The sequence below is a fragment of the Plectropomus leopardus genome, chromosome 6, assembly GCF_026936395.1.
Source record: "Plectropomus leopardus strain MGB_pleo_1.0 chromosome 6, ASM2693639v1, whole genome shotgun sequence".
Taxonomy (NCBI): Eukaryota; Metazoa; Chordata; class Actinopteri; order Perciformes; family Serranidae; genus Plectropomus; species Plectropomus leopardus.
In genome coordinates, this window is record NC_142181.1 from 14,364,788 (window position 1) to 14,387,095 (window position 22,308).

Here is a 22,308-nt window from a genome sequence, read left to right on the forward strand (position 1 = left end):
CATATGAGCTGTGCAGGCGAAAAATGTGTTTCCGGTGCAGTTTTGCGAAATATGCCTTTTTCGAATCGCCTAAACTACCACCTCATGCGAGCTTTTTTTTTTTTTTTTTTTTTAGTTGAACGTTTCCATTAGGCGTATTTTGTATTCGGAATTTCATTTTGCGCAATTTAAGGGTTAATGGAAACCAACAAACAAATACAGGCAACATTGTGTACAGTCCCTCCTTTTGCTCCTCTTTGCTGTGATGTGCTTTTGTTGCTGTTGTGCAGTGTAAAGTTTAAACAGCTGTGATGTCTGTTTTGGTGATTATTTTATTCTGCTGTTTATGCTATAACCTGTGTGGGGTCGGTCTTTTTAATTTGTGTAATCAATGTAAGGCTACTGTTTGCACCCACCACTGGTGTCCATAGATTTTTTTATTTGTTGTTGGTAATTTTGGTCAGTGTTGTCTTTATCAGATTTATTTCCTTTTGGATATGAGGGGGCAGATGTAGTGATTTGGGGGCCTGGGGCCACAGGTGCATTACCTTGTTTTCAACTTTTAGCAAGCTTTGAATGTTATAGAAGAAATAGGTCTACTCAAAGTTTTTTTTCCAAGTAAAATGATTAAACAGACACAGAAAGAAGAGCCAAATAATAATAGAAGACTCAGTGTCACAGTGGATGTCTCTCCCGTCTCTGTATCCTGTCATTTTATGAGGAGTTTATGTCGTGGTCTTGTACCTACCTGTACTTGTGCAACGTCCAGTTTATAGGCTACCACTTAAATTAGGCATCTTGTACTAAGCCATTTGAAAAAAAAAAAGTAGCCTGGAGTACCAGACTTGCACTAACCATGTACAACTGGGCAATATCATTTTATACATTGGTCGAGTTCTGGCTTGTTTTTTTTGTTGTTGCTGTTTTTTTAAATAGTTTGCTAGCAAAGACTTTACTTATTCATTTTTTTAATGTTATTTTTATCTCCCTTTTTTAGCATCACTACGTCCTTTGTGATTTAGGCTCTCTTTGACTATATGTTGCAAAACATAAATGCATCACATTATTAGCCTACACCGTCACAAGTGTTACTTAAATCAGCTTTGACCTGTAGTTTTCCTTTAAGCCATTTAATAGGAGTACAGAAAATGTAATTTTTGTGTTTTTATTTTATTTTATTATTAAAATTTTAATGAAAGTGGAATGATAACGTAAATATGCACAAAATCATAGTCTAGCCAACAGGGGGCTGCGTGAACCATGGCACGGGCAAATATATGGACCTCAAGTCTTTCCTTTTTAGCCCATATGATATAGTCAACAATAACCTTTTGCTCTGGGTGATAAGTGAACAATGTGATAACCAGATAATTTCCAAAGAGCAATGTCCTAGTCAAAATCTTGCACATTTGCACCAGTCAAAGTTCACTTCATGCAATAAACCATCCATGAAGACGTGGTACACACCCAGAAGAGACAGACTTCAACACAGCATTATTTGCAAGTCATTACTTAGTGTTTAAACAATTAAATGCCTTACAGAGTTTATTTTAACTGCATCTAGGTTTACAGGCAATAGTGTGCGAAAAATAAAGTGTTAACAAAATGGCTCAAGGTGTAAAAGTTGTTCTGGAGGAGTGGAAATGTCTGGAAGAGGAGTACCAACAACTTCAGGTAAGAGATGAACCAAAATCAGCTAACAGTATCAGATGATTCATAGAGCAGTTGTATAAACTATGCTTAACATACTGTTTACTCAAATCATATGATTAAGTGTTTTACTGACATGTCAGTCCTACTTTGCTTCATGTCAAATGCCATATGTCATCTTTCATGTCTTGTGCTCCTAATCAACTATATACCAAAAAAAAACTTTTTTAGAAATCAAATGCTCCTTGTAATCTACATTTTCTTTGCTTGTTGACGTTACCTCATGTTCTTGTCATCCAGGAGACACACAGAATGTACATACAGAAACTGGATGAAGTTTCCAAACTACAAGACAACTGCTCTTCCTCCATTTCCAGGCAGCGCAAGAGACTGAGGGAGGTGTCCCACCTCGTGAAAAAGTTAGTTCATGCACATATTTGCATGGGCACAGACTTTCACAGATAGATACAGTACATCCTGTCATACATACACATATTGTAAATGCACCAATGGTTGTATAATAATGATGGACAACATAGCAGCTCCCATAAAGTGAAGCTGAGCCCCAAATCTGCTAGGTCAGGCACTGTGGACACAGATCCACGTGGTGAAAGAAACATCACAGATATGGACAAAGAGGACCCCTCTCACTTCACCAAGCACACATACAAACATGTCATGTTGTGTCAATGATACAGACTTGTCTTATGCACTTATCATTCATAAGATGCAGCAAAGGTTCATCAGAGGAAGACGCTAAGACCTTGGATGAAGTAAATGAGAAGATGAAGACTCGACTGAATTCTTTCTTTGAAATGGAAGCTTTCCTCCCAAAAAAAAATGGGTAATGGCAATTTAAAAATACAAGTTGATCTCATTTGCACTGAAATACATCCAACTGATTAAATACATTTATTACCTTTATATAAAGTTAAATAAGAAAATTGTATCGTGTTGCAGGTTGTACCTCAGTCTGGTTCTTGGAAATGTGAATGTCACTCTTTTTAGCAAGCAGTCGAAGTAAGCAACGACCATCAGCGCCAAAATTCAGAAGCTTGCACTTTAAATGAATACTGAAATGATTCATTATTTCTTAGAATCTTTGTCTAATTTCATTCATTATGAAAAGCCTTATATTGTATCTTGAGGCCTGAATTTGTTACATCTCTTCAGATTTGCCTACAAAGATGAATATGAGAAGTTCAAACTGTACCTCACAGTCCTCCTGCTGCTGTTCTCCTTCATATGCTATTTCTTTGTGAGCTACAGGTAAGCATCAGCATATTGCACATTCTGCGTCCTTGTCAGTTACAATGAGTTCATTACATGAATATTGCATTTCCTGTATGTCTAAATCCAGCATTTGTCTTATTTCCCTAACTTTAGATTTTTTGATGCGATCCTTAATTTCCTGCTGTTGTGGTACTATTGCACATTAACTATCAGGGAAAGCATCCTCATCACCAACGGCTCCAGGTCAGCGCTACCTCTCTTCCAACCATCGCACTACAATGAACGAATAAAAAACACAGTGGTTTCTCTCTCCATAGTTGTGATACTTGATTGGTCTTAAGATCACTTTTTGAAGGTCTCGGTCATGTCTCAGGCTTGACTGCTTTATTACTCGGCCTTGTCAGTCTAAGACAAAGTCGAATCAGGATTTTATTTCGAGACCACAAAATGAAAAGCTGAAACTGACTGTACAAAAAGTGTTGTATTATAAAGAGTTAAGTTAGAGTTTGTTTGGCCTTTTCTGCTCATAGAAAACAAAGGAAATTTCCCATGTACAAAATTTACCTTGGGATGCCTTTTGATTATTATTAAGACACTTCTCAAAGTAAACTTATACATACATGAGGAAAAGGGCAACGCCTGCACCCTTACTTCATGCCACACAAATTTATTGAAGACAATATTTCGATCTTCGTTAGGTTTTCTTTTTTTCTTTTTTTTGACTTGATGAAGATCCAAGCAGGATTGAAACATCTTCAATAAACTTGTGTGGCATGGAGTAAGTGTGCGGGCGCTACCGTTTCCCTCATTCAATTTTTTTTTGCGATAGCCTTGCATCTACGTGATGTGTGTACAACTACCTTTTTTTTAATCTCATACATACACACATATATACAATATGGCAAGAACAGAGGTGAATAAGGAGGATTTTTGATTTGTTTTCTGTTGAGTGTTTTTATGGGAATGTGGATCTGTCAGTTTGAGGAGTGCGTATGGTATGCATGTTCCAGATTTTATCACAAGTGTGTCATGCAGTGTGGGACTTTCACCGCTCTGGTCTTAGTCATGACCCATCTCAACCCCTCAAAGTCTTGGTCTTGTCTCTGTGTGGTCTGTTATGACTGGGTCTCAGTGGTTTTGGTGGTACTGATAATGCACTGTTTCTCTCTGACCTTTCACTTTTTACATTACTAAAGGCAACTAGTCATTATTGCTCAAGCTAATCAGTTTAACAAAGTGTTAAATAATAAAATCTAAATATCTATAATATAATATAAAACAAAATGTCCTGCGTTATAGAATCAAAGGCTGGTGGGTTTTTCATCACTACATCTCAGCTTTTTTGTCCGGTGTGATGCTGACATGGTGAGTAGAGGAAGACAAAAAACATGTTATAGATTTAACAGGTGATGACTGTCATACAATATTTACCTTTTTTTTCCTTCTGACAGAGAAAATTCATTAAATTGCATGTGTTTTTTATTCTTATGTGTAATAACAAACGTTTTCCCTGTCATGCCATTTCAAGGCCAGATGGGAACCTGTACAAGACATTTAGGAATCAGTTCCTTGCCTACTCTTTGTATCAAAGTAAGGTCAAAGTACTTTAATTACATTTAAATTTTAAATCCAACCAAAGCCTAATCTGTGTTTTTTTCATCTGGAACTCACAGGTTTTGTTCAGTGTCTGCAGTGCTATTATCAGAGTGGATGCCTGTACAGGCTGCGAGCCCTCGGAGAAAGACACAACATGGACCTGACCGTGGGTAAGATACACTGTGGCACGTCAAGGACACAGAATACAGACACACTCAGCCAGGCGTATCATAGTTGAATATTTACTTTTTAGAGGCAGGTTTTATCTGGTCTTTTTGTCAAAATGTTGTTATTTATTTATTATTATTCTGTGACACGTTTTAAACATTATGTGAGGTGTTTTGTTTTTAAGTTATACGCATTTTCTGACTTTTTAACTAGAAAGCTAAAATGTTTGTATCATTTTTCTGATTTGAAATGCAAAACTTTGAGGCTCAACATCTCAAAACTGCCTAGAATGCAGATGGACGAATAGTTTTTCCATATAATAATAATTTTAATTGGTCTAAAGTAACTAGTATGGGCAGAGCAAAGATTAAAAAGAAGCCTCTGGCCCCAGAGAGCTGCAGCTAAAGAAACAACAAAAATGACTGGAATGTTGCATTTTATTAACTGTTTGATATCTAATCAAAATATTTTCACAATACATTTCACTTTTTATGGAAAAGGGTGTTGAGAAAGTACTTAATACATTCAGGTAAAATGGGACAAAGAACTAGGCTAAAATGGGACATTTTCTAAACTGTCTTTGGAATCCAGCATGGTTTTGGGCTACCAGGTGCCATAAAATCATGACTTAAGTGATTTTGTGCCACAACTTGATGTTACAGCGTTTTTTTCGTATTTTTCTCACATAAAAATATCAAAGGTAATGCACTGAATCTTTGTTAGCTACAAAAGTCCAGAATAACCCCCCCCCACCACACACGCCAAAAATAAGTGGTTTAATCTGTTTTCTGTTTTCTGCTGTTAGAGGGATTTCAGTCGTGGATGTGGAAAGGGCTGACGTTTCTGCTACCCTTCCTGTTTTTTGGCCATGTGAGTACAGTCTGTGACACTGACATGAGTTGCAACAGAACTTGAGAATATATCCTCTGTGTAAAAATACTGCCTTGTCATGGTTTTGACTGGTTGACACAGATCAAGTGATTTTAAAAATCGCTGATGTCATTTTAGACTTGATATTACGCTGAGTATTTAGACATGACTCAAGGCGATGTTTAGGCGATCTAAATAACAGCTTAAGCTTTTGTGAGTGTTTGCGCACCTGCAAGCACTTTTTATTAGACAAATCCGTAAGTTGTTGTGTTTGGTCTTGTAGTTCTGGCAGCTCTTCAATGGCCTCGCACTCTTCAGGATGGCTCAGCTCCCAGACTGTAAAGAATGGCAGGTCAGTGCTGTCACAGTCAACCAAGTCTGATTACTTCAGCCTGTTCCTGCTTTAAAGCACTCGCAGATTTGCTCAATAAATCAACTACTCTGCATTATTGTCGCATGGCTTGAACTGTGTTTTTGTGAAAGACTTGACTGAAATTTCATCCCCACCTGATCCTCTCCAGAAAACAATGACGAGGTAAAACTATTATGCTTACTCACACGTTGCTCTCTATGTTTCCACGTGATGCCAGGTCCTGATGTGTGGTCTCTGCTTCCTCATTTTGTTCATGGGGAATTTCTTCACAACTGTTGCTGTGGTCCGTCACAAGGTCAAGAGCAGGAATCAGAAACCAAAGACTCTGTGATACATATAAAAAAATTTTTTACACAATGTTGACTCACATGCTCCTCTCCAAATAAAAAACTCATACCATTTTTGCCATCATTAACATTATTTACCATGTTATCAAATAGTAATACACAACTGTTATAGCAAAACATATGCAGCATGGCTTCATAAATGTATTAAAACGTTTCATGTAAAATCTGTCATCATTAAAGGTTAAATTATGCTCCACAATCTGTTTTTATCTTTGTATAGATAGTCAGATTACTTTAATAGGAAACGACTAATAATAAATAAAAGTATTTCATTTTACAGATACACTAGCCTCTGTGAAGCTGTTTTTTGTACCTCTACATATTTTGTGCCTGTGCATACATGTGTCTGAATTTGTTTAATTGCAGCCCTTTATTGCTTTTCTTCTCCTTTTTTATGGCTGAGTTAAAGTTGGATGTGCAAACTCTGAGTTTCTGCAAGGATTAAGACAGTACATCTCATTCTATCACATTTTATTGCACTGGACAAGTATTTTCTCCATTATTTTTATACATAATGCAACTTTAATGAAGATAGAACCAACAGGAGAATGTAAGACAGTACATTAACTCATATGTTGCATTTAAGTACGATTTGAAAGTATTTTTTACAGTACTTGAGTATCTCCATTTACTGTTACTTCTGTATTTAGATTTTACTTAAGTAAAAGTTGCAGCATCAAGGCTATATCTATACCCCATAACATGTAAACATCTTAGTATAGAAGTAGTAGCAACAAAATGTATTTGAATTATCAAAAGTTAAAGTACTTGTTATGCAGAATGGCCCCTGTAAGTTATTACTGTATATTACTAAATCTTTCATATAGATGTATTGATATGTAACAGTGCTTCATATTTTATAATTTGGTTTAGTATTAGAAATCACAATCGTAAGAGTTACTACCTGATAAATAAATGGAATGGAGTACAAAGTTCATCTGAAAATAAATATTAAGTATAAGATAGATATGAAATACTTTATTAATCCAACATGGAGATGCAAAGCAATAGAATGAATGTTATAGTATTTTGAGCAAAAAGAAAAAATGCAGATGTAACCACTTTACAATCACCAATATTTTGTGACCAGTGTCTGTAATTTGTACAGTCTGGAAAATGAAAACACTCAAGTTAAGTTCAAGTATTTTAAAAGTGCACTTAAGTTGGCCTCATACACACATTGTTTGCATTGTATCTATCCTGTGCGTGTGAACTAACGTGGTGTTGCAATCACAGGAGATTTTTATTATTTTTTTAAATTTATTTTAATTGTCTTTCTTTTTATGAATAATTTGTTCTTTAACATACTTTTGACATCTGTCATCATACATATAATTCTGTCATGGTTTAGGCTGCTTCAGATACTGTTTTTTCTTCTGGAAAAAAATAAAACGCTGACTCAAAAAAAAATGCACTTAAGTAAGTAAGTACCAAAATTCTTATCCATTGAGCACACGTAAATTTTGGGGTTTTGGGGGTTAAAGGTTTTGAGTTTTTGCTCAAAACTTTGAATGCAGGCAGAAAACCCTCACAGTTTGTTGGGCTGTGTAACATGTGTCCGTGGCTCTGTGAAGATAAACACGTTTTAAGTTGAAGAGGACACTTTTGATGAGTGTGCTTTTCGGTGAGTCGGAGACGCACGGTGTGTCGTGCTGGTTGGATTACACAACCATGACCCTTTGCCTGCTGCACCTCGACAGTTATTTATTACAGCGTGTTACATACGCGCGGCGATATTAGGTAATGCCTTTGTGGACCGGTCCATGTTAAGACACGTGATAAACTTATTACGGCAAAATTAATGCGCTTAGTTTGGACAAATAATTCATATAGAAACGTCTCTTTAATAAAATACACGTGTGTAGCTTTTAAATAAATTAAAATGTGGACAGATTATTTTTTTTGGCGTTGAAAGTGCAAGAATCCACCCCCGCTAAAACGATGCAGTTGGTTTGTTCCTACATGTCGTAGAGTTTTCTTCCGCGTTGAGCACAGTGTGAGCCTGACACAAAGAGGGGAGGCGAAGGTAAGATCAACACCAAACTCACATTTTTACTGGTTTCATGTCAAGCTGTTGTCTGTGGCAGTCTGCAGGAATTACAGGTTTGCACCGAAACAAGAACATTAAAATACAGCTTTTAATTTTCAGTGAAACATCATGTTAAGAGAAGTGCTGACATCGGTATTACGCAAACTGTGGCTAACGTGTATTGGGAGCAAGTCACGTCCTTAACATGTGATTAAAGTTGGCAATACAAGTTTTGTACATTTTAGGCAACACTGTTTGTCTCCTAATTAAGCTGTGTGTCTCTACAGTATTTGTTTTCAGCCAGTGTTGTCACGGCCCAGGGAATAGTCGGGGCCCAAAGTCCTCTCCCTTTGGCTACATTCCTAATTTTCCTTGTTTTATTTGACGCTAGCGTTATTTTCTCAACATCAGCCATAACTCAGTTCAGTATTAATAATTAAACTGGTTTCCACGTTACACGTGTAACTTTCATACACGCTGTGGGTAACCGGTGCCACTTGGACAAGTGTTACACAATGCCGGTATTTGCTTAAAGCAGAATAAGTGGACTGGATGACCTCTCGTAAACCTCATCCATGTCTGATTTCATTGATCATTTCAGTGGCATCAGATACTGAAACTCCTGTCACTTGGCTTTAAAGGCGATTAATCAGTGTATCACATGACTTTGAATATGTGTTAATCTGTAGTTGGCGCACATACAGTAGATCTAGTGTGTCTGTCAGGTATGCGGCTTTACATTTTTCCTTTATATTATGTCTCATATCGAAAGGGCTTACTGTGTGTCAAATCAACAAAAGAAAAAAATAAAATCAGAAATTAAGTCAAAGTCAAAGTCAGATTTATTTGTCAATTTCTTCACATGTACTTGACATACAAAGGAATCGAAATTACGTTTCTCACTATCCCATGCGTAGACAGATATCAGACAGGACAGGGCAAACAGTAAAGTGCACAGGCACAACAGAGTTAAAAATAGAATTAAAGAATTAAAAATATAGTCTATATAACAAAACAAGAGCAAAAATAGTAATGAGTGTAATGAGTTCATTCTTAAGTTGGTTATTGTCAAAATAAATAAATAGATAAATGCCTGTATTGCTGTTAAGTTATGGTTGTCTGTTATTCAGTTACTAACTGTACCAGACAACTTAATTCACTCATTCATTCAAACCATCAATTAAGCATCAGGAAATAAATTACGGGGACCTTCATTCTCAAATGTTGCTGAGCCTGAAGAAAGAGGTAACAAACAATCCTGAGGCAAACCTTAAAGAAGGATAAACAGGATAACAATATGCAATCGGTTAAAATAAAAAATAAATTTATTACTAAACTAGTTCAGTTCTGATAATAAAAAAAAATTGCTACACGTACATATATAAACCTTATTAACTTGCCAGGAGGTACTTTTGTTTCCTGTTTAGGCTGCTATTTGAGCCTGCTGGGGATCACTAGGCAAAGAAGTCGACATGGATACAACAACACAACATACAGGATAATATCAAAGAGAAGCTAGGTGTACTGAAATTGAATTTGGGTTTTTGCTTTTGAGACAGACTATAATTTTGTTATAGCACCTAATAGCACTCTGAAATCTCCTTTACATTTTTCTGCAAATTAATTGGCCTATTATTGGCTCATTATTGTTTAGGGATGAGAATCAGCAGAGGCCCCATGGTACAATATGATTATTGTCTCTTTAGTCATAATACAGTATTGTGATTTTTAACCCTTTATAATCCACTGAGTATTGGGATTATATGTTGCGATATATTGGTATTTATCACCTTTTTTAACTGTATATTATCTCCCTAAAGGAAAAAATGGACAGCATCCATTCAATCTCATGAGATTACGTTTTAAGATAAAGTTTCTCGCCTCAGTCATTTTTGTTGCAGCAAAATGTTTCTAGTGGACTGAAAAAGCAATTGATTTTATTATTCTACTAGACTACCAAAAGTTTAATTTGTACTTGCAATAGAAATCATTTATTTGATTAAAAAATTGATACCTCCCATCCACGTGTCAGTACAATATTGCCACACAAAATATCTCAATACTATACTTAATCTTTTTTTTTTCCTCCACCCTTAATATTGCGGATATATCTTATCTGTGCCAACGAAGAAAAAAAAAAAAAGAAATCTCAGTAAAGAAGTGCCAAAGGTGTGTTCAAGGTAATTTATAAACAATGTAGCTATTGCATATTTTGCCAGTTAAAAAGCACAGACACATTTATTTTACAAAAATAAAATGTTCTGTTGTACTCAGCTTGGTCACAATTCTATAACAAAATTAAAGTGATCTTTATCAAAATATTTTTTTGGGCAAAAAATTATTAGCCAATATATTGTTATCAGAGTTTCTAAACTCATAAATATGGTTTTACTTGTAATTTGTTTTCACACGATAATCTAATCACAAGCCTTGAAGTTATGCTGACTTGTGTACCTATGGGGCTGGCACACAGGTGACTGTAAGTCAATGGTTGAAGTGGTTTTCCTTATCTGTCACTGAGTCAGGAGTCTTGTAGTGTGTGTAAGCCTGTGCTTTGGTTGAATTAGTGTGTACATGGCTACGTTGGTCACACTGTTCTCTAGCTGTGCACTAGCCAGCCTACAGGAATCAGCGAAATTGGATCTCATTGTTTTCACTCCTTGAACCAAATTGAAACCTGAGAGCTCAGAACATGAAGTCCTCTCGTGCTCAGTGTGAAAAGAGCTGCCATCGTTGATGCACGACAAGAAATTCTTCACGTGTCAAAAGCAGAGGGTTACAGTGTTATAGTGCGTTGAGCCAATTGTCCAATACTGCTTGCACAAAAGCTGTCATTGTATGGTATGGCATGTAGAATACCACTCACATGTGTTACTAATCATATTGTTCTGTGCATCGTTTAAACCAGTTTTATGCCAGAGACCCTAGTTTTCTTCAGATGCATTTTAACTGTAGAACTGAAACAGATTTTTAAAATGCAAATGCTAAATCACAGCTCGCTTAATCTTCATAAGAGGATGGTTACGTTCCAAATAAATTTGCTGAGTAGTTTTTTTGATAAATCTTTCAGTTTGTGCAATAGTTTAAAAAAAAAAAAAACATGCCTTCCCGACAGCCAAAAAGCTGACTATTTAATCTATTCAACAGTCTGAAGGGACTTATTACATAATAGCATTATACAGTATTTAGTAATAGAAAATATATGGCTCTCTGATAAAATTTGATTAACCTTCTGTCAAATAATCAAACATATTGCATTATTCAAGTTTTGTATGGTTGACTAATTTAACGGCCCTGTTCATTCTGTCCCTGCGTAGAGTGTCAATATGGCAGACATGGACGCTGAGACCACCACCCACACCGAGCCCATGGTGGACGAAGAGGAGCCTCTTTTCAGCAACCTGGACATTTTCCTCTTCTCCCTGATTATTGGCCTTGTCATTTATTGGTTCATGTCCCGCAAGAAGCCTGAGCCCATCCCCGAATTTAAGAAGCTCGACACACCGTGAGTGTCCATAACAGTATACCTTATTTAATTTTATAAATATTTGAGTATTACTAGATTACAAATCAGACCTGACAACATATTTACATGAGTAGTCACCTGTGAGTGTGTGTGAGTGTGTGTGTACACTGGGTTATAGGTTTGTTTGCAGACCAAGAATGTTTTTTCATTTGCTTTAAAGTGAAATCTGTTGCCTAATTGTGTATTTGTTATTAAGTCTTAAAGGTACAAATTTCTGTATGCTGATCTGGAGTTGCACATGTTTCTCTGCATTGGAAGGAATATTTTCATAGATCACTGAAGAGAGTAGGCGGTGTGGTAATAGGCATATTTTTCAATTTTCGTCATTGGACATGGCTTATAGTTCAGCAGAGATGAATGGTGAATAGGTTTGAGTTTTGACAGCGATTTGCCTGTGCCATATTATATCAAGCAAAAAAAAATATCATTAACTTAGACTGAAACAAGGTGTCACTATATGGTCCCTGATGCAAGTGTGTGAGAGTGCACAACTTACGGCTTGTAAATGTTCCACTAGGAGTGACCTTTGTTTTCGCTCCCCATGTCCAGTGCTTTTGCACAGTCTCCCTCCTCTCTCTCCCCGTCTGTAAGCCTCTGTTATCTGTCATGAATTGTCAGGCGAATAATTGCAACTAACAATTAAGTTTTCTTTTTTGATTCATTATATGCCACACAGAGGTCAGGTTGTATTTGGCTTTGCAACAAAACCTACATCCAACTTATTTTATTTTATTTTATTTTTTGGGCCAAGGTGCAGTCTGAACAGATGAGTTCTCAGTCTGTGACAGAGGACGTGTAGAGTTTCTGTTGTCCTGATGTCAAAGGGGAGTTCACCATTGTGGAGTCAGCATAGCAAACAGTCTTGACTTTTCAGAGTGGTAGCTGGGGCCCCTTCATATTGAGGGAGTAGTGAGCCGATTGGCAGTAGCAGAGCGTAGTGAACAGGCGGGGCTGTGAGGTTTAACCATGTCCTGGCTGTAGGATGAACCATTCCCAGCATGATGGTTGTTATGTCCTCAGGGTTTCAGACTGGGGAAAAGACAAGATCAGTTGAGTGTCATCTGCGTAGCTGTGGTAGGAAAAGTCATGTGAGTAAATTACACTGCAACTTGGTGGAAAGAGAATTATGTAATTTGAAAAGCTGGATGGAAGAGCAGCTCAAACATAAATTTCCCCCAAAGCTGTGATAGGCACTAATGCACCTGTAGGAGAGACTCCCTGCTATAAATCAGGAGACTCTTTATCGGTACCTCTCCGTCATTATCTTGCTGGGATTACAACAAACTCACAGGAGCTGAAACAGAAGAAGCTGCCCAAAAACAGTCAGTATGTTGCCATTTAATTGGTCTACTGTACTTGTCCCAGTATACAAGCACAGGGGGAGAATCGATTTATTTAGGGATTTATTGATTTATTGACAGCAACTAGCTGAAAGGTGGAGGTATGCCCTCTTTCAGCTAGTTGCTATATACCCATATTATTTATACAGTCTATGATATGGACCACATCACAATCACAATTGTTTATTTACAATAACTTCAGGGTAAAAGCTGCCGTATCATGTACATATAATCAAACAGTGCTGAGCAAACTCTGCCTTCATTGATAAGTTTTTAGCCACCTAAAAAAAATCTGTCAGTTTAGTATATGCTTTGTTTACAGTATTTTTACTTCTTTACCTTGCCGTAAGAAAGCCCTTACCTTTGGAGATTTTAAGCTGTTATACAAAAAACTGAACCCGTTTTGCAGCATCCCTTCCCCCTCATAAGTAACAGTCCCCATCCCAGCCAATGAGGGAGACCCATGTGGTTACTTGGAGCACGTCTTAAAGTCTGACTGAAGTGTCTACATAGTGGAGGGAAGCGCCTTTCAGCTGCATCATCTTGGTGTGTTTGACTTTGAGAAATTGGATTTAGTCTGATTTCAGTCGGACTCACGTTTTTTATGTAATGTAGAAGTCCAGTTTTAGTCAGACTAACACAGTAATTTGACTTTCTCTAACATCATGTAGGTGAGGTCCAGACAGCCAATCTGTCTTTCTATGTTTTTTTTTTGTCTGACCAGGTGATTAAAACGACTAAAAACACAGAATAAAGCAGTTTCGCATCACAAATCAGTGTTGCACTGATGCCGTTTGGCATCTCAGAAACAGGCTGCTTTGCCACAACATGCTCATCAGTCTTCTGATAAGTTAATGTGTGGTCACCTTTTTCTGATCCAGACATTCAGGAGGCTTTTCTAGGAAACTCAGTTATCTGCAGAGGTCTTTTCCTCTACAAAACAAATGCACCAAGTGATTCAAACCACTAAATAAAGCACTTTCACTTTAAAAATCAGTGTACAGTATCCAAAGTGAAAAACATAAACGGCCCCTTTTTTAGTCAGTGTTTGGTTTGTCTATTCTGGGCTACTGTAGAAACTGCAGTGGGACATGGCGATCTCCACAAAGAGGGACACATTTCCTATGTAGATATAAATGAGTAACGCTAAGTCAGACTCAAAGGGAAAAACACAACAGTTCTTATTTTCAGGTGATTATACACTAGAATATCCGTACTTAATATATTAATGTTATCCTTAATGACTGCAGTCAGCTCAAATAATTACAATCTATTCATCACTTATCAATGGAGCGGTGGAGGCTTGGCTCAATTTCAGTGGACTCCTCTTCTACTGGCCACTTTTTAGGTTCCTCCCCACCCACACCACACTTTCTTTGGAGACCAGGGTAAAGCCTCGGGCCAGCAGCAGCCTCACTCGCTGTGTGGCTGAGGTCTTGCGTGGTTGTTTGAATAGAGACAGTGTTGGAGGGCCGAGTGGGGGAGATCCTGACCATTTGTGTGAAAACAGAAGGTTGGCTTGAAGGGGGGAAAGACCCCTGTAGAGCACGTTTTGCTTTGGGAAGAGTGTGCATCTGTGGAGGGCGGGGAATACAGGAAGGGAGCACAGAGCTGCTGGACTCCCCTCCCCTTAAAGGGAGCAGTGATTACCTAACTGTTATGAAGGGGGGCGTAGTCTTCCATGTCTTTCCTGTGCTTTTGTTTTTGGCCCTGAACCCATTTTCAAAGTTCCCTGGAGAGCAAGCGAGGTGTGCGAGCCAAGCTGCTTTTGTGAGTCCACTCCAAAGGTGGAAAGTTGAGGCAAAAGACAAGCAACCCTTTCTTTGCCCTGAGTTACTTTTTTTCATTCTTCTTTCCCCACTCCCATGTTTTTCTTTGTGTGTGTGTGTGTGTGTGTGTGTGTGTGTGTGTGTGTGTGTGTGTGTGTGTGTGTGTGTGTGTGGGCTGAGCTGCTCTGCCATTGGAGAAAGGCCATGTCACAAATGGAATCCTTTTATGATAAATGAGGTTGCTATAGCAATGACATTCCCCTCTCTCCTCCAGTGAGATGGGGGCGGGGGATACTTTAGAAGAAGAAAAAAAAAAAAAACTACCATTCACAGCTCTTTCCCCCCTCCTTCAGCAGTCTGCCGAGGAGTTGCTCTGATAACCAGCCAAACGCTCAGAATGGATCTTGTAGACTTTTTCGTTCCCAACACCTTTCAGACCGGAGAGGAAAAGGGGCGGGGATGAGGAGGAAGGCATTTTCAGCCCGAGAGTGTTTCAGTGTGTGTTTGTGTGAGTCAAAAGTGTGGGTCTGCAGCTCGACTACATTTTATGGGAAAGTCAGTTTCCCACCATTGTGTTCTCAGCGGTTGCCAGACACTGACAGGGCTTGTAGTCTGTGTATGTGTGTGTGTGGAGCTCTGTGTGTGTGGGGAACAGACGCTGCTGGTTTCAGAGAGCAGCACAGGAAGAGGCAGAGTTCAGATCGTGTTGGAGACTCAAAGGTGAAGGCAGGCAGCTCTTCCAAACCCGCGAGTGTCCAGCTGCCTTTCTGGACTGGTCTTATTTTTCCATCCTGTGGTTGTGGAGTGTTGACGTCCAGCTTTTGATTTCGAGCGTGGTGATTCCCGGTGTGGCCTAGCCAGTGGTGCTAGTGGCAGTGGGGAGCTACAGGGCTGCATGCCATGGGCTGTGTCTTCTCCCTGCCAGAGGACAGGAGAGATGCTGCTGAGAGGTCAGTAAAGTGTTTGAAAAACTTCTCCGTCTAAAGCACAGTAAGAGGTGTTTTTTTAAAAAAAAAAAAAAATTACGATACTTGCTTGAAGTGGTCTTAAAAATTTGCCACCAGCTATTGTTTAATTTTAGTGTTTAGTTTAAATGACAGAGATCACATGTGGGCGTTGAAGTTTTTGAATGACGCCTGGTACAGGGTTCCCGCAGATCCTTAAAATGTCTCAAAAGGCATTGAAAAATTGATTTAAAGATAAGGCTGTAATTGGTATTAAGTTTGTCTTAAATCAGTCTTTTAAAAGACTTAAAAATGCTAAGACGTGGGAAGTAGGATTTTAGGAATCATTTTTTTCTGACATGCATTGTAAAATACCAAAAAAATTAGCTACTTTAAAACAAAAACAAATACCTCCAGCTTTAACGTCACTAAAAAAATGTTTTATTTTACAATAAATATTTGGGCAAATTTCTCTGTTACCCTGAGTAATTGTTTTAGGTTCATGTATTTTTTTTTGTAAAAAATGCTCTTAAATCTAATTCTGAGTGGCTTTAAAAAAAGTCTCAAATCTCACCTGCCTTAAGCAGTTGAAACCATGTGGTAAGTGATTTGTACAGTAACTTGTGGCTTGTTTCTAAAATTATCTCTACAGTAAGAGCAATCTGCTTGTTTCCAGCACACATTGGCGAGATAGTGGTTTCAAAAGCCATACAATGTTCCCAGTAGGTTATGTAAGAGATGGTCATGAAATCTGTTTGACTACAAACATAATTTGATTATTAGTTCCCCCCCCCCCCCAACACACACACACACACACACACACACACATGAAAAACGCGTCATTTTATTGTAGCATCATAAGATCGCCTCTGTGTTTGAGCGCAGCAGAGCAAGACTGAACTGACTCAGTGTGCTGGTTTGAAAAGCTTCCTGGATGGACGAATGAATGGAAAGTTAGACAGTAAATACAGATGATGAGCTCTAAACCATTTGCACCACACTGTAAATTGTTGAAACAATGACTAAATGCCAGCATGCATGAGTTTGTATTCATGTGGGAATTGAGCCACTGCAGGAAGGAAAAGGTGCTCAAGATTATGAGTCAATTTGTATGTTATGAAAACTGGCAGTTTTAGCAGATTACTGTAGTCTTGATTTAGGAATGCAAGCATTAAAAATGTAAGACTTTGCCCGCGTGTATTAATGTTGCCCAATTTCAGGCTGCAACTAGTATTTTCACTAATGATGCATCTTCAACTATGATTTGTTCCCTTTTTTATAGTTTTTGTCCTTATATTATTTGTTTCCTGTTTATTCCCTTTAAAACTTTGTACTCTAACCTATAAAATTCCTGATTGGGCAGTTATTAACGGTCATATTGATCCGTATCCACACAAAATGTTTCTCACAATATCATTACAGTTGTTTTTAGAGTTACACAATCAATTAAATAGATATCTTTTGCTGAATGATCATATTTTTAAACCTTTTATTGTATGATTTTCAATATAATAGAAACAGTAACAGCCGTAAATATCTTTATAAATAGAGAAAACAAGTCCTAGGACTTCAATTTAACCAGTTGAATAAAATATGTATACGCAGCGTTGCTGTTACACTGTCAGTCCATTACAATCCACTACCCAAATGTTTGAGTCTCATTCTTATTGGAGAACATCAACCTTTTGAAGTAAAATACTTTCATCAACTCTCTACACAGATCATATGACGGTGCGCAGCCTGATTTCCACATAGGTAGAATAAGTTTCCTTGCCCCAGCCATACCAAATGAAATGGCCTGAGCTTCATACCTGTTTTCCAAAGGTTTTGCGTTTAATTTTACACATGCCCCAGGCACTCTGCAGATAGATTAGATTCTGAACTGTTGTCATCTGGCTGTTTTCTAATGATGAACAGAAAATCCTCCCCGCTGAGTGACCGTGAGGCAAACAGTCTTCAGATCCTGCTAAACCTGTCGAGAATTTTTCAGCTTGGAGGCAAAGATTTTAGATTTTATTCATGAATTTACGCTTAGCTTCAGAGAGCAGTCCTTATTAACCACGGGGGCCCATTTTTATGGCATGTTGGGCATCAGTCCCACATGCCTGCGCCCTGCGCACCGCTGTTCTGTGGCTGGTTCTTAAGGTTGTAAATTGTTTGACTAAATGTATGTTAGAGGTCAAATATAGCAAATTAGTGTGTTGTCTTTATTTCTCTGAGCTTTATGGCTACAGCCTTGTTGCTTTTGGATATGGAAAATCGGAAAACATTCATCTGGCCTACTATTTCTGCTTGTTGCCTTTTCATTCCTTTTTCAGTGCAGGCAGGATTGCAGCTGTCCACTTGGAGCTTTGATGCTGAATGAAGCGGTGCTGCCTTTTATTCAGCTCGATAATAGATTTGCTTCCTTTTTTATAAACACCGTGTTTACGCAGGTTGTTTTGATCTTTTCCCATCCATTAATTACTTCCTGGAGTAATCTGAATCAATATTTTGAGTTACCATGGAGTGTAACCTGAAGTAATCACAGATCAAGCACTTAACACATTTTTATATTAAAACCTTTAATGCTTATGCTTAGTACGTGCGTTCGTACACACTGTTAATATGACTAATGCTCGTATGGCTGCTGAGTCACTGCTCTGTTAGGCTCAATGACCAAACAATTTCCCTGCATTGCCCAAGAACTGTTGCTACACATTTAATTGGATGCAGATTATTCAAATCCATAACTTGCAATTGTGAGATTTTTTTCTGACATTATTATATATAACATTATGGCAAATTAATGAATGATTTACAAAAATCAAAATTCCTGTTTAATAAAACATTAAACAATACATAAGATAAAACTCTTCTAGAGCAAAAAACACACTTCACCAGCAGTTATTTTTTTAGTTTTCAAAGGTTCTGTCTGCAACATTCAGAGCATTAATTAAGCAGCAAACCACAATTTGCTTTATGAAGACATAGTCGAGTAATGCTGTCCTGACCAGAATATTAAGTAAAGCTACATCTGTGTGTGTGATCCGAGGTTGTTTTAATAGACAGTCCAGCCGCTCTTGCATGTTAGTGCATGTGTGTATCCCAGAGGCTAGCTTGTTGCCGCCATGTTGCACTGCGCTCATATAGCAGCTACCGCGGGACTCGAGACACTGTCGTTTTGGAAGCATAGCGCTCACCCTTTGGTTAACACTGTTGGCTCTGTCAGCACTGTTGCCGTTGTCTAGCACTGTTAGCTGCTAGCTGTCTGCTGAGCCAACTCTATGATGGGAACTGTGTGCAGACAGTTCTTATGATCTGAATTTCTAATAGATCCCCTTTAATGAAAGAACATGTGGAGTCATTAACTTGCCCAACACACAATTTACAGTTCTGGTCGTATTACCGTGACAATGCAATTTCCCTAAAAGCCAGCAAAATTTAAGTTGAAAAACCAGTTTTACTCTGTTTGTGAGTCTTCTACCTTGCAGATGGGCTTGTTTTAGCTCGTGTTACTCTGTCTGTAATAGTATTACCTGCTCCTGTCTCATCATGAGTCATTACTCTCTCACCTTTTAAGCTAAAATTTAAGCTAAATCAGTTGTGGAGTAAAGCATCTTTTTGTTGATCTTCCTATCCTCATTCTGAATTAAGTGTTTAAGTGTTCCATTTCTGTTGTGTGGTTTGAAATGTAATCTGTGATCTAGATATTAACAAAAGGATCACAAAATAGGTGTATATTTCCAATGAAGATGTATGACATAAATTAAACTCAGATTTATACACGCTTGACATTTAATAAGGTGTTTAAGTTATAAAGAGTGCTTCCAGGTTTTCTCTTTGTATGTATTTAGTCTTAAATTACTTAATAATGAGTCAAACCTGTTTTTTTTCCAGAGCACCCACCACAAGAGAGACCAGTTTCATTGAGAAAATGAAGAAAACAGTGAGTGATGTTATTTAATCCTTCCTGTCACTTCTGCTTTAGTTGTGTTCTGTGTCAACTGTCTCAGGTTTCCGACACAGATATATTCACCAGGAGCAGGTTCGTTGCTGTTGTTCCAGCACATTACTCAGGGTTTTTAAAAGAAGACTGCAGATGTACAACATTAAACAGGGCTCTTCACCAGGTGGTGATTGACCTTGAAGTTGTTTTCTCTAGTAAAAACCTGTTTACGGCTGTGCAAGGCAAAGCACTCCAGTTGAATTGTCATGTTTTAGTAAGTTAAGTTGTCCTTCTCTTTGGGGTTCGGTGGATAAAGTTAATGATGGCTGTAATGGTCTTTCTGCTAATATGATTACACCGTTTGCAGCTGTAGATTTAGAAACACTGCTTTGACTTTGATGGTCCTCTGTTTTCCAGGCAGCCTTGAGAAAAGCCTTTTGGTCTGGAATCATGTGGTTTTGCAGCAAATAGTTCAGATACCATGATGGTGGCAGAAAAGAACTTTTGTCCTCAGTGCCATTTAATTTTGTCTCTGTTTTTCTTAGTTATGAATCATCATAGCAACACTGTAGGCAAGGATAAAGTATGTCATGATTCTCACAAATACATGTACAGATGTAGCTGTTTGTTTATGGAAAGACAAGCTGTACGTTGAAGAAATGTTTGGTTGTTTTTTTTTTTTTTGTCTTTTTGCTTTTAAGTGAATTTCAGCTTATTTATTTATTTATTTGTTTATTTTTGTTTTATGCAGTTTTGTTTTTTATCATCTCCCTGCAGTGATGCACTAGTCAGTAATGCCAAATTTCAGGATTTGAGAGAAAATACATCCTGAAAATATTTTATGTAAATTACAAAAGATCTACTGCAGCTGTAGTACTTGTCTGTGTTTGATAAAGCAGCCTCTCAGACATGAGAGATGGGTCAGTTTTTTATTATAGTTGTCAAAGACAGCTTTTACATGCCCCAAGTCAATGCTTCTCTGCCAAAATTTTAACCAGGGCAAGAACATCATTGTGTTCTACGGCTCCCAGACGGGCACAGCAGAGGAATTTGCTAACAGACTGTCCAAAGACGCTCAGCGCTACGGCATGAAAGGAATGGCTGCTGATCCGGAGGAGTACGAAATGGTAATCTGCATCATTGGAACAACACACAAACCACATAATTAAAATTAACACAAACACTCCTCATTCTTTTGGATATTTCTTATTACAGCTGACAGTTTACATTATTACATTTATGACAGTGGAAAAAGTATCACTGCAGTGCTGAAGACTGAAGAAGTAACTCAGTTAACATCTCAGTGGTTATAATCTGATTCTGCTGCATTGTTCAGACATGAGACCTTTTATTATGATAGTTTACATATCCCCTAGCAGATTGTAAACGAGCCAGTTTATAACAAGTGCCAGAGGTATATCATCTTGTATAATTATATGTTCACTGTGTTGAAATAAACCTGCCCTGTCATGTGAGTCCATCAACACAAAGACAGCACACGTTCAATTCATAATGTGTGCGCTATTTCAGGAACAGCAATACAAAGTGCACAATAATGTGACCTCAGGCTTTATCTAAGGATGTGTTGCAACACTGCTTTGAGAACCAGTATTGACATACAGTATATAATAAACCTAAATTTTTTTTTTATTCATGTTTCATAACTGACATGTAGTATTGGATGAGATGTCATATCAGAAATACAATATTTTTACCAAATCCCTCAGTATTGATATTACGATGATAATATAGTATTGGTCTTTTCACAAGATATTTACAGATAAATAAATCTGATAAATAATCAACAGTATTGCTCATACATTGACTAAGTGTGTAAAGGCAAATAATAGAACAACTACAAAAGTCCAATGAGTTCAGAAAATTACATCACTTTACTGTAATGCAGCCTTTAAAACCAGAAAAATCAAACATTTAAGATATGATATCCAAAACCTAATACGATATTGAGTCTCATCCTGGTATTGATATAATATAGATATATTGCCCAGCTCTGCTTGCATTTTGATAATTGGGAAACTCTTAAGACAGCCAGACTGATTTTAAAGACAGCTTCCTTAATTATTACTCATTTCAGTGCTCACTGTCTCTGATCGTGATGTCTCATGTTCCAGGGGGAGCTTTCCCGGCTGTCTGAGATTGAAAACTCCCTCGCCATTTTTTGTATGGCCACGTATGGTGAAGGAGACCCAACAGATAACGCCCAGGACTTCTATGATTGGCTGCAGGAAAATGATGATGAAGACCTCTCTGGACTAAACTACACTGTGAGTCTTCATGCTCAAATTTTCTGTGCATAAGTCTTTCTCATTGTAAGTGTACAAGAACGCTGAGAATTGTCTAAATTGTTATAAAATGTTAGTGCATTGTGTTGGTGTTGGTAGTGCATAAACATGTTCTCCATTTAATGAGTACAAAAAAATCAATACATGGCATCTGTGTATCGATAAAATATGGCATGCAAGATATCGTGATGCTTTGCCGTAAGTTTTTTCCCGTCCCCTAATGCTAATGTTGTTTTAAATTCACAGTTATTCT

The 22,308-nt window shown here is 37.7% G+C and overlaps 2 protein-coding genes across 3 annotated transcripts in view; both read left to right on the forward strand.

Moving 5' to 3' along the window:
• Nucleotides 1-181: 181 nt before the first annotated feature.
• Nucleotides 182-6,412, forward strand: tmem120ab (transmembrane protein 120Ab). Its single transcript, XM_042486312.2, has 12 exons — nt 182-1,653; nt 1,930-2,048; nt 2,357-2,473; nt 2,590-2,649; nt 2,803-2,898; nt 3,016-3,105; nt 4,162-4,227; nt 4,391-4,452; nt 4,536-4,628; nt 5,432-5,496; nt 5,780-5,848; nt 6,087-6,412. The coding sequence occupies exons 1-12, from the start codon at nt 1,585-1,587 to the stop codon at nt 6,198-6,200; spliced, it is 1,020 nt and encodes a 339-aa protein (XP_042342246.1). The 5' UTR covers nt 182-1,584; the 3' UTR covers nt 6,201-6,412.
• Nucleotides 6,413-8,097: 1,685 nt separating this feature from the next.
• porb (P450 (cytochrome) oxidoreductase b) overlaps nt 8,098-22,308 on the forward strand; it is a 28,370-nt gene continuing 14,159 nt past the window's right edge. Inside the window, exons 1-5 of one of the 2 annotated variants that reach the window (XM_042486298.2) lie at nt 8,098-8,242; nt 11,563-11,750; nt 19,704-19,752; nt 20,751-20,879; nt 21,885-22,037. In XM_042486298.2, coding sequence (XP_042342232.2) covers nt 11,572-11,750; nt 19,704-19,752; nt 20,751-20,879; nt 21,885-22,037 — 510 coding nt within the window. In that variant the 5' untranslated portion in view covers nt 8,098-8,242; nt 11,563-11,571. Of the gene's footprint in view, nt 8,243-11,562; nt 11,751-15,200; nt 15,831-19,703; nt 19,753-20,750; nt 20,880-21,884; nt 22,038-22,308 lie in introns of those variants that run through there. The other variant, XM_088078836.1, reaches the window with a different exon arrangement.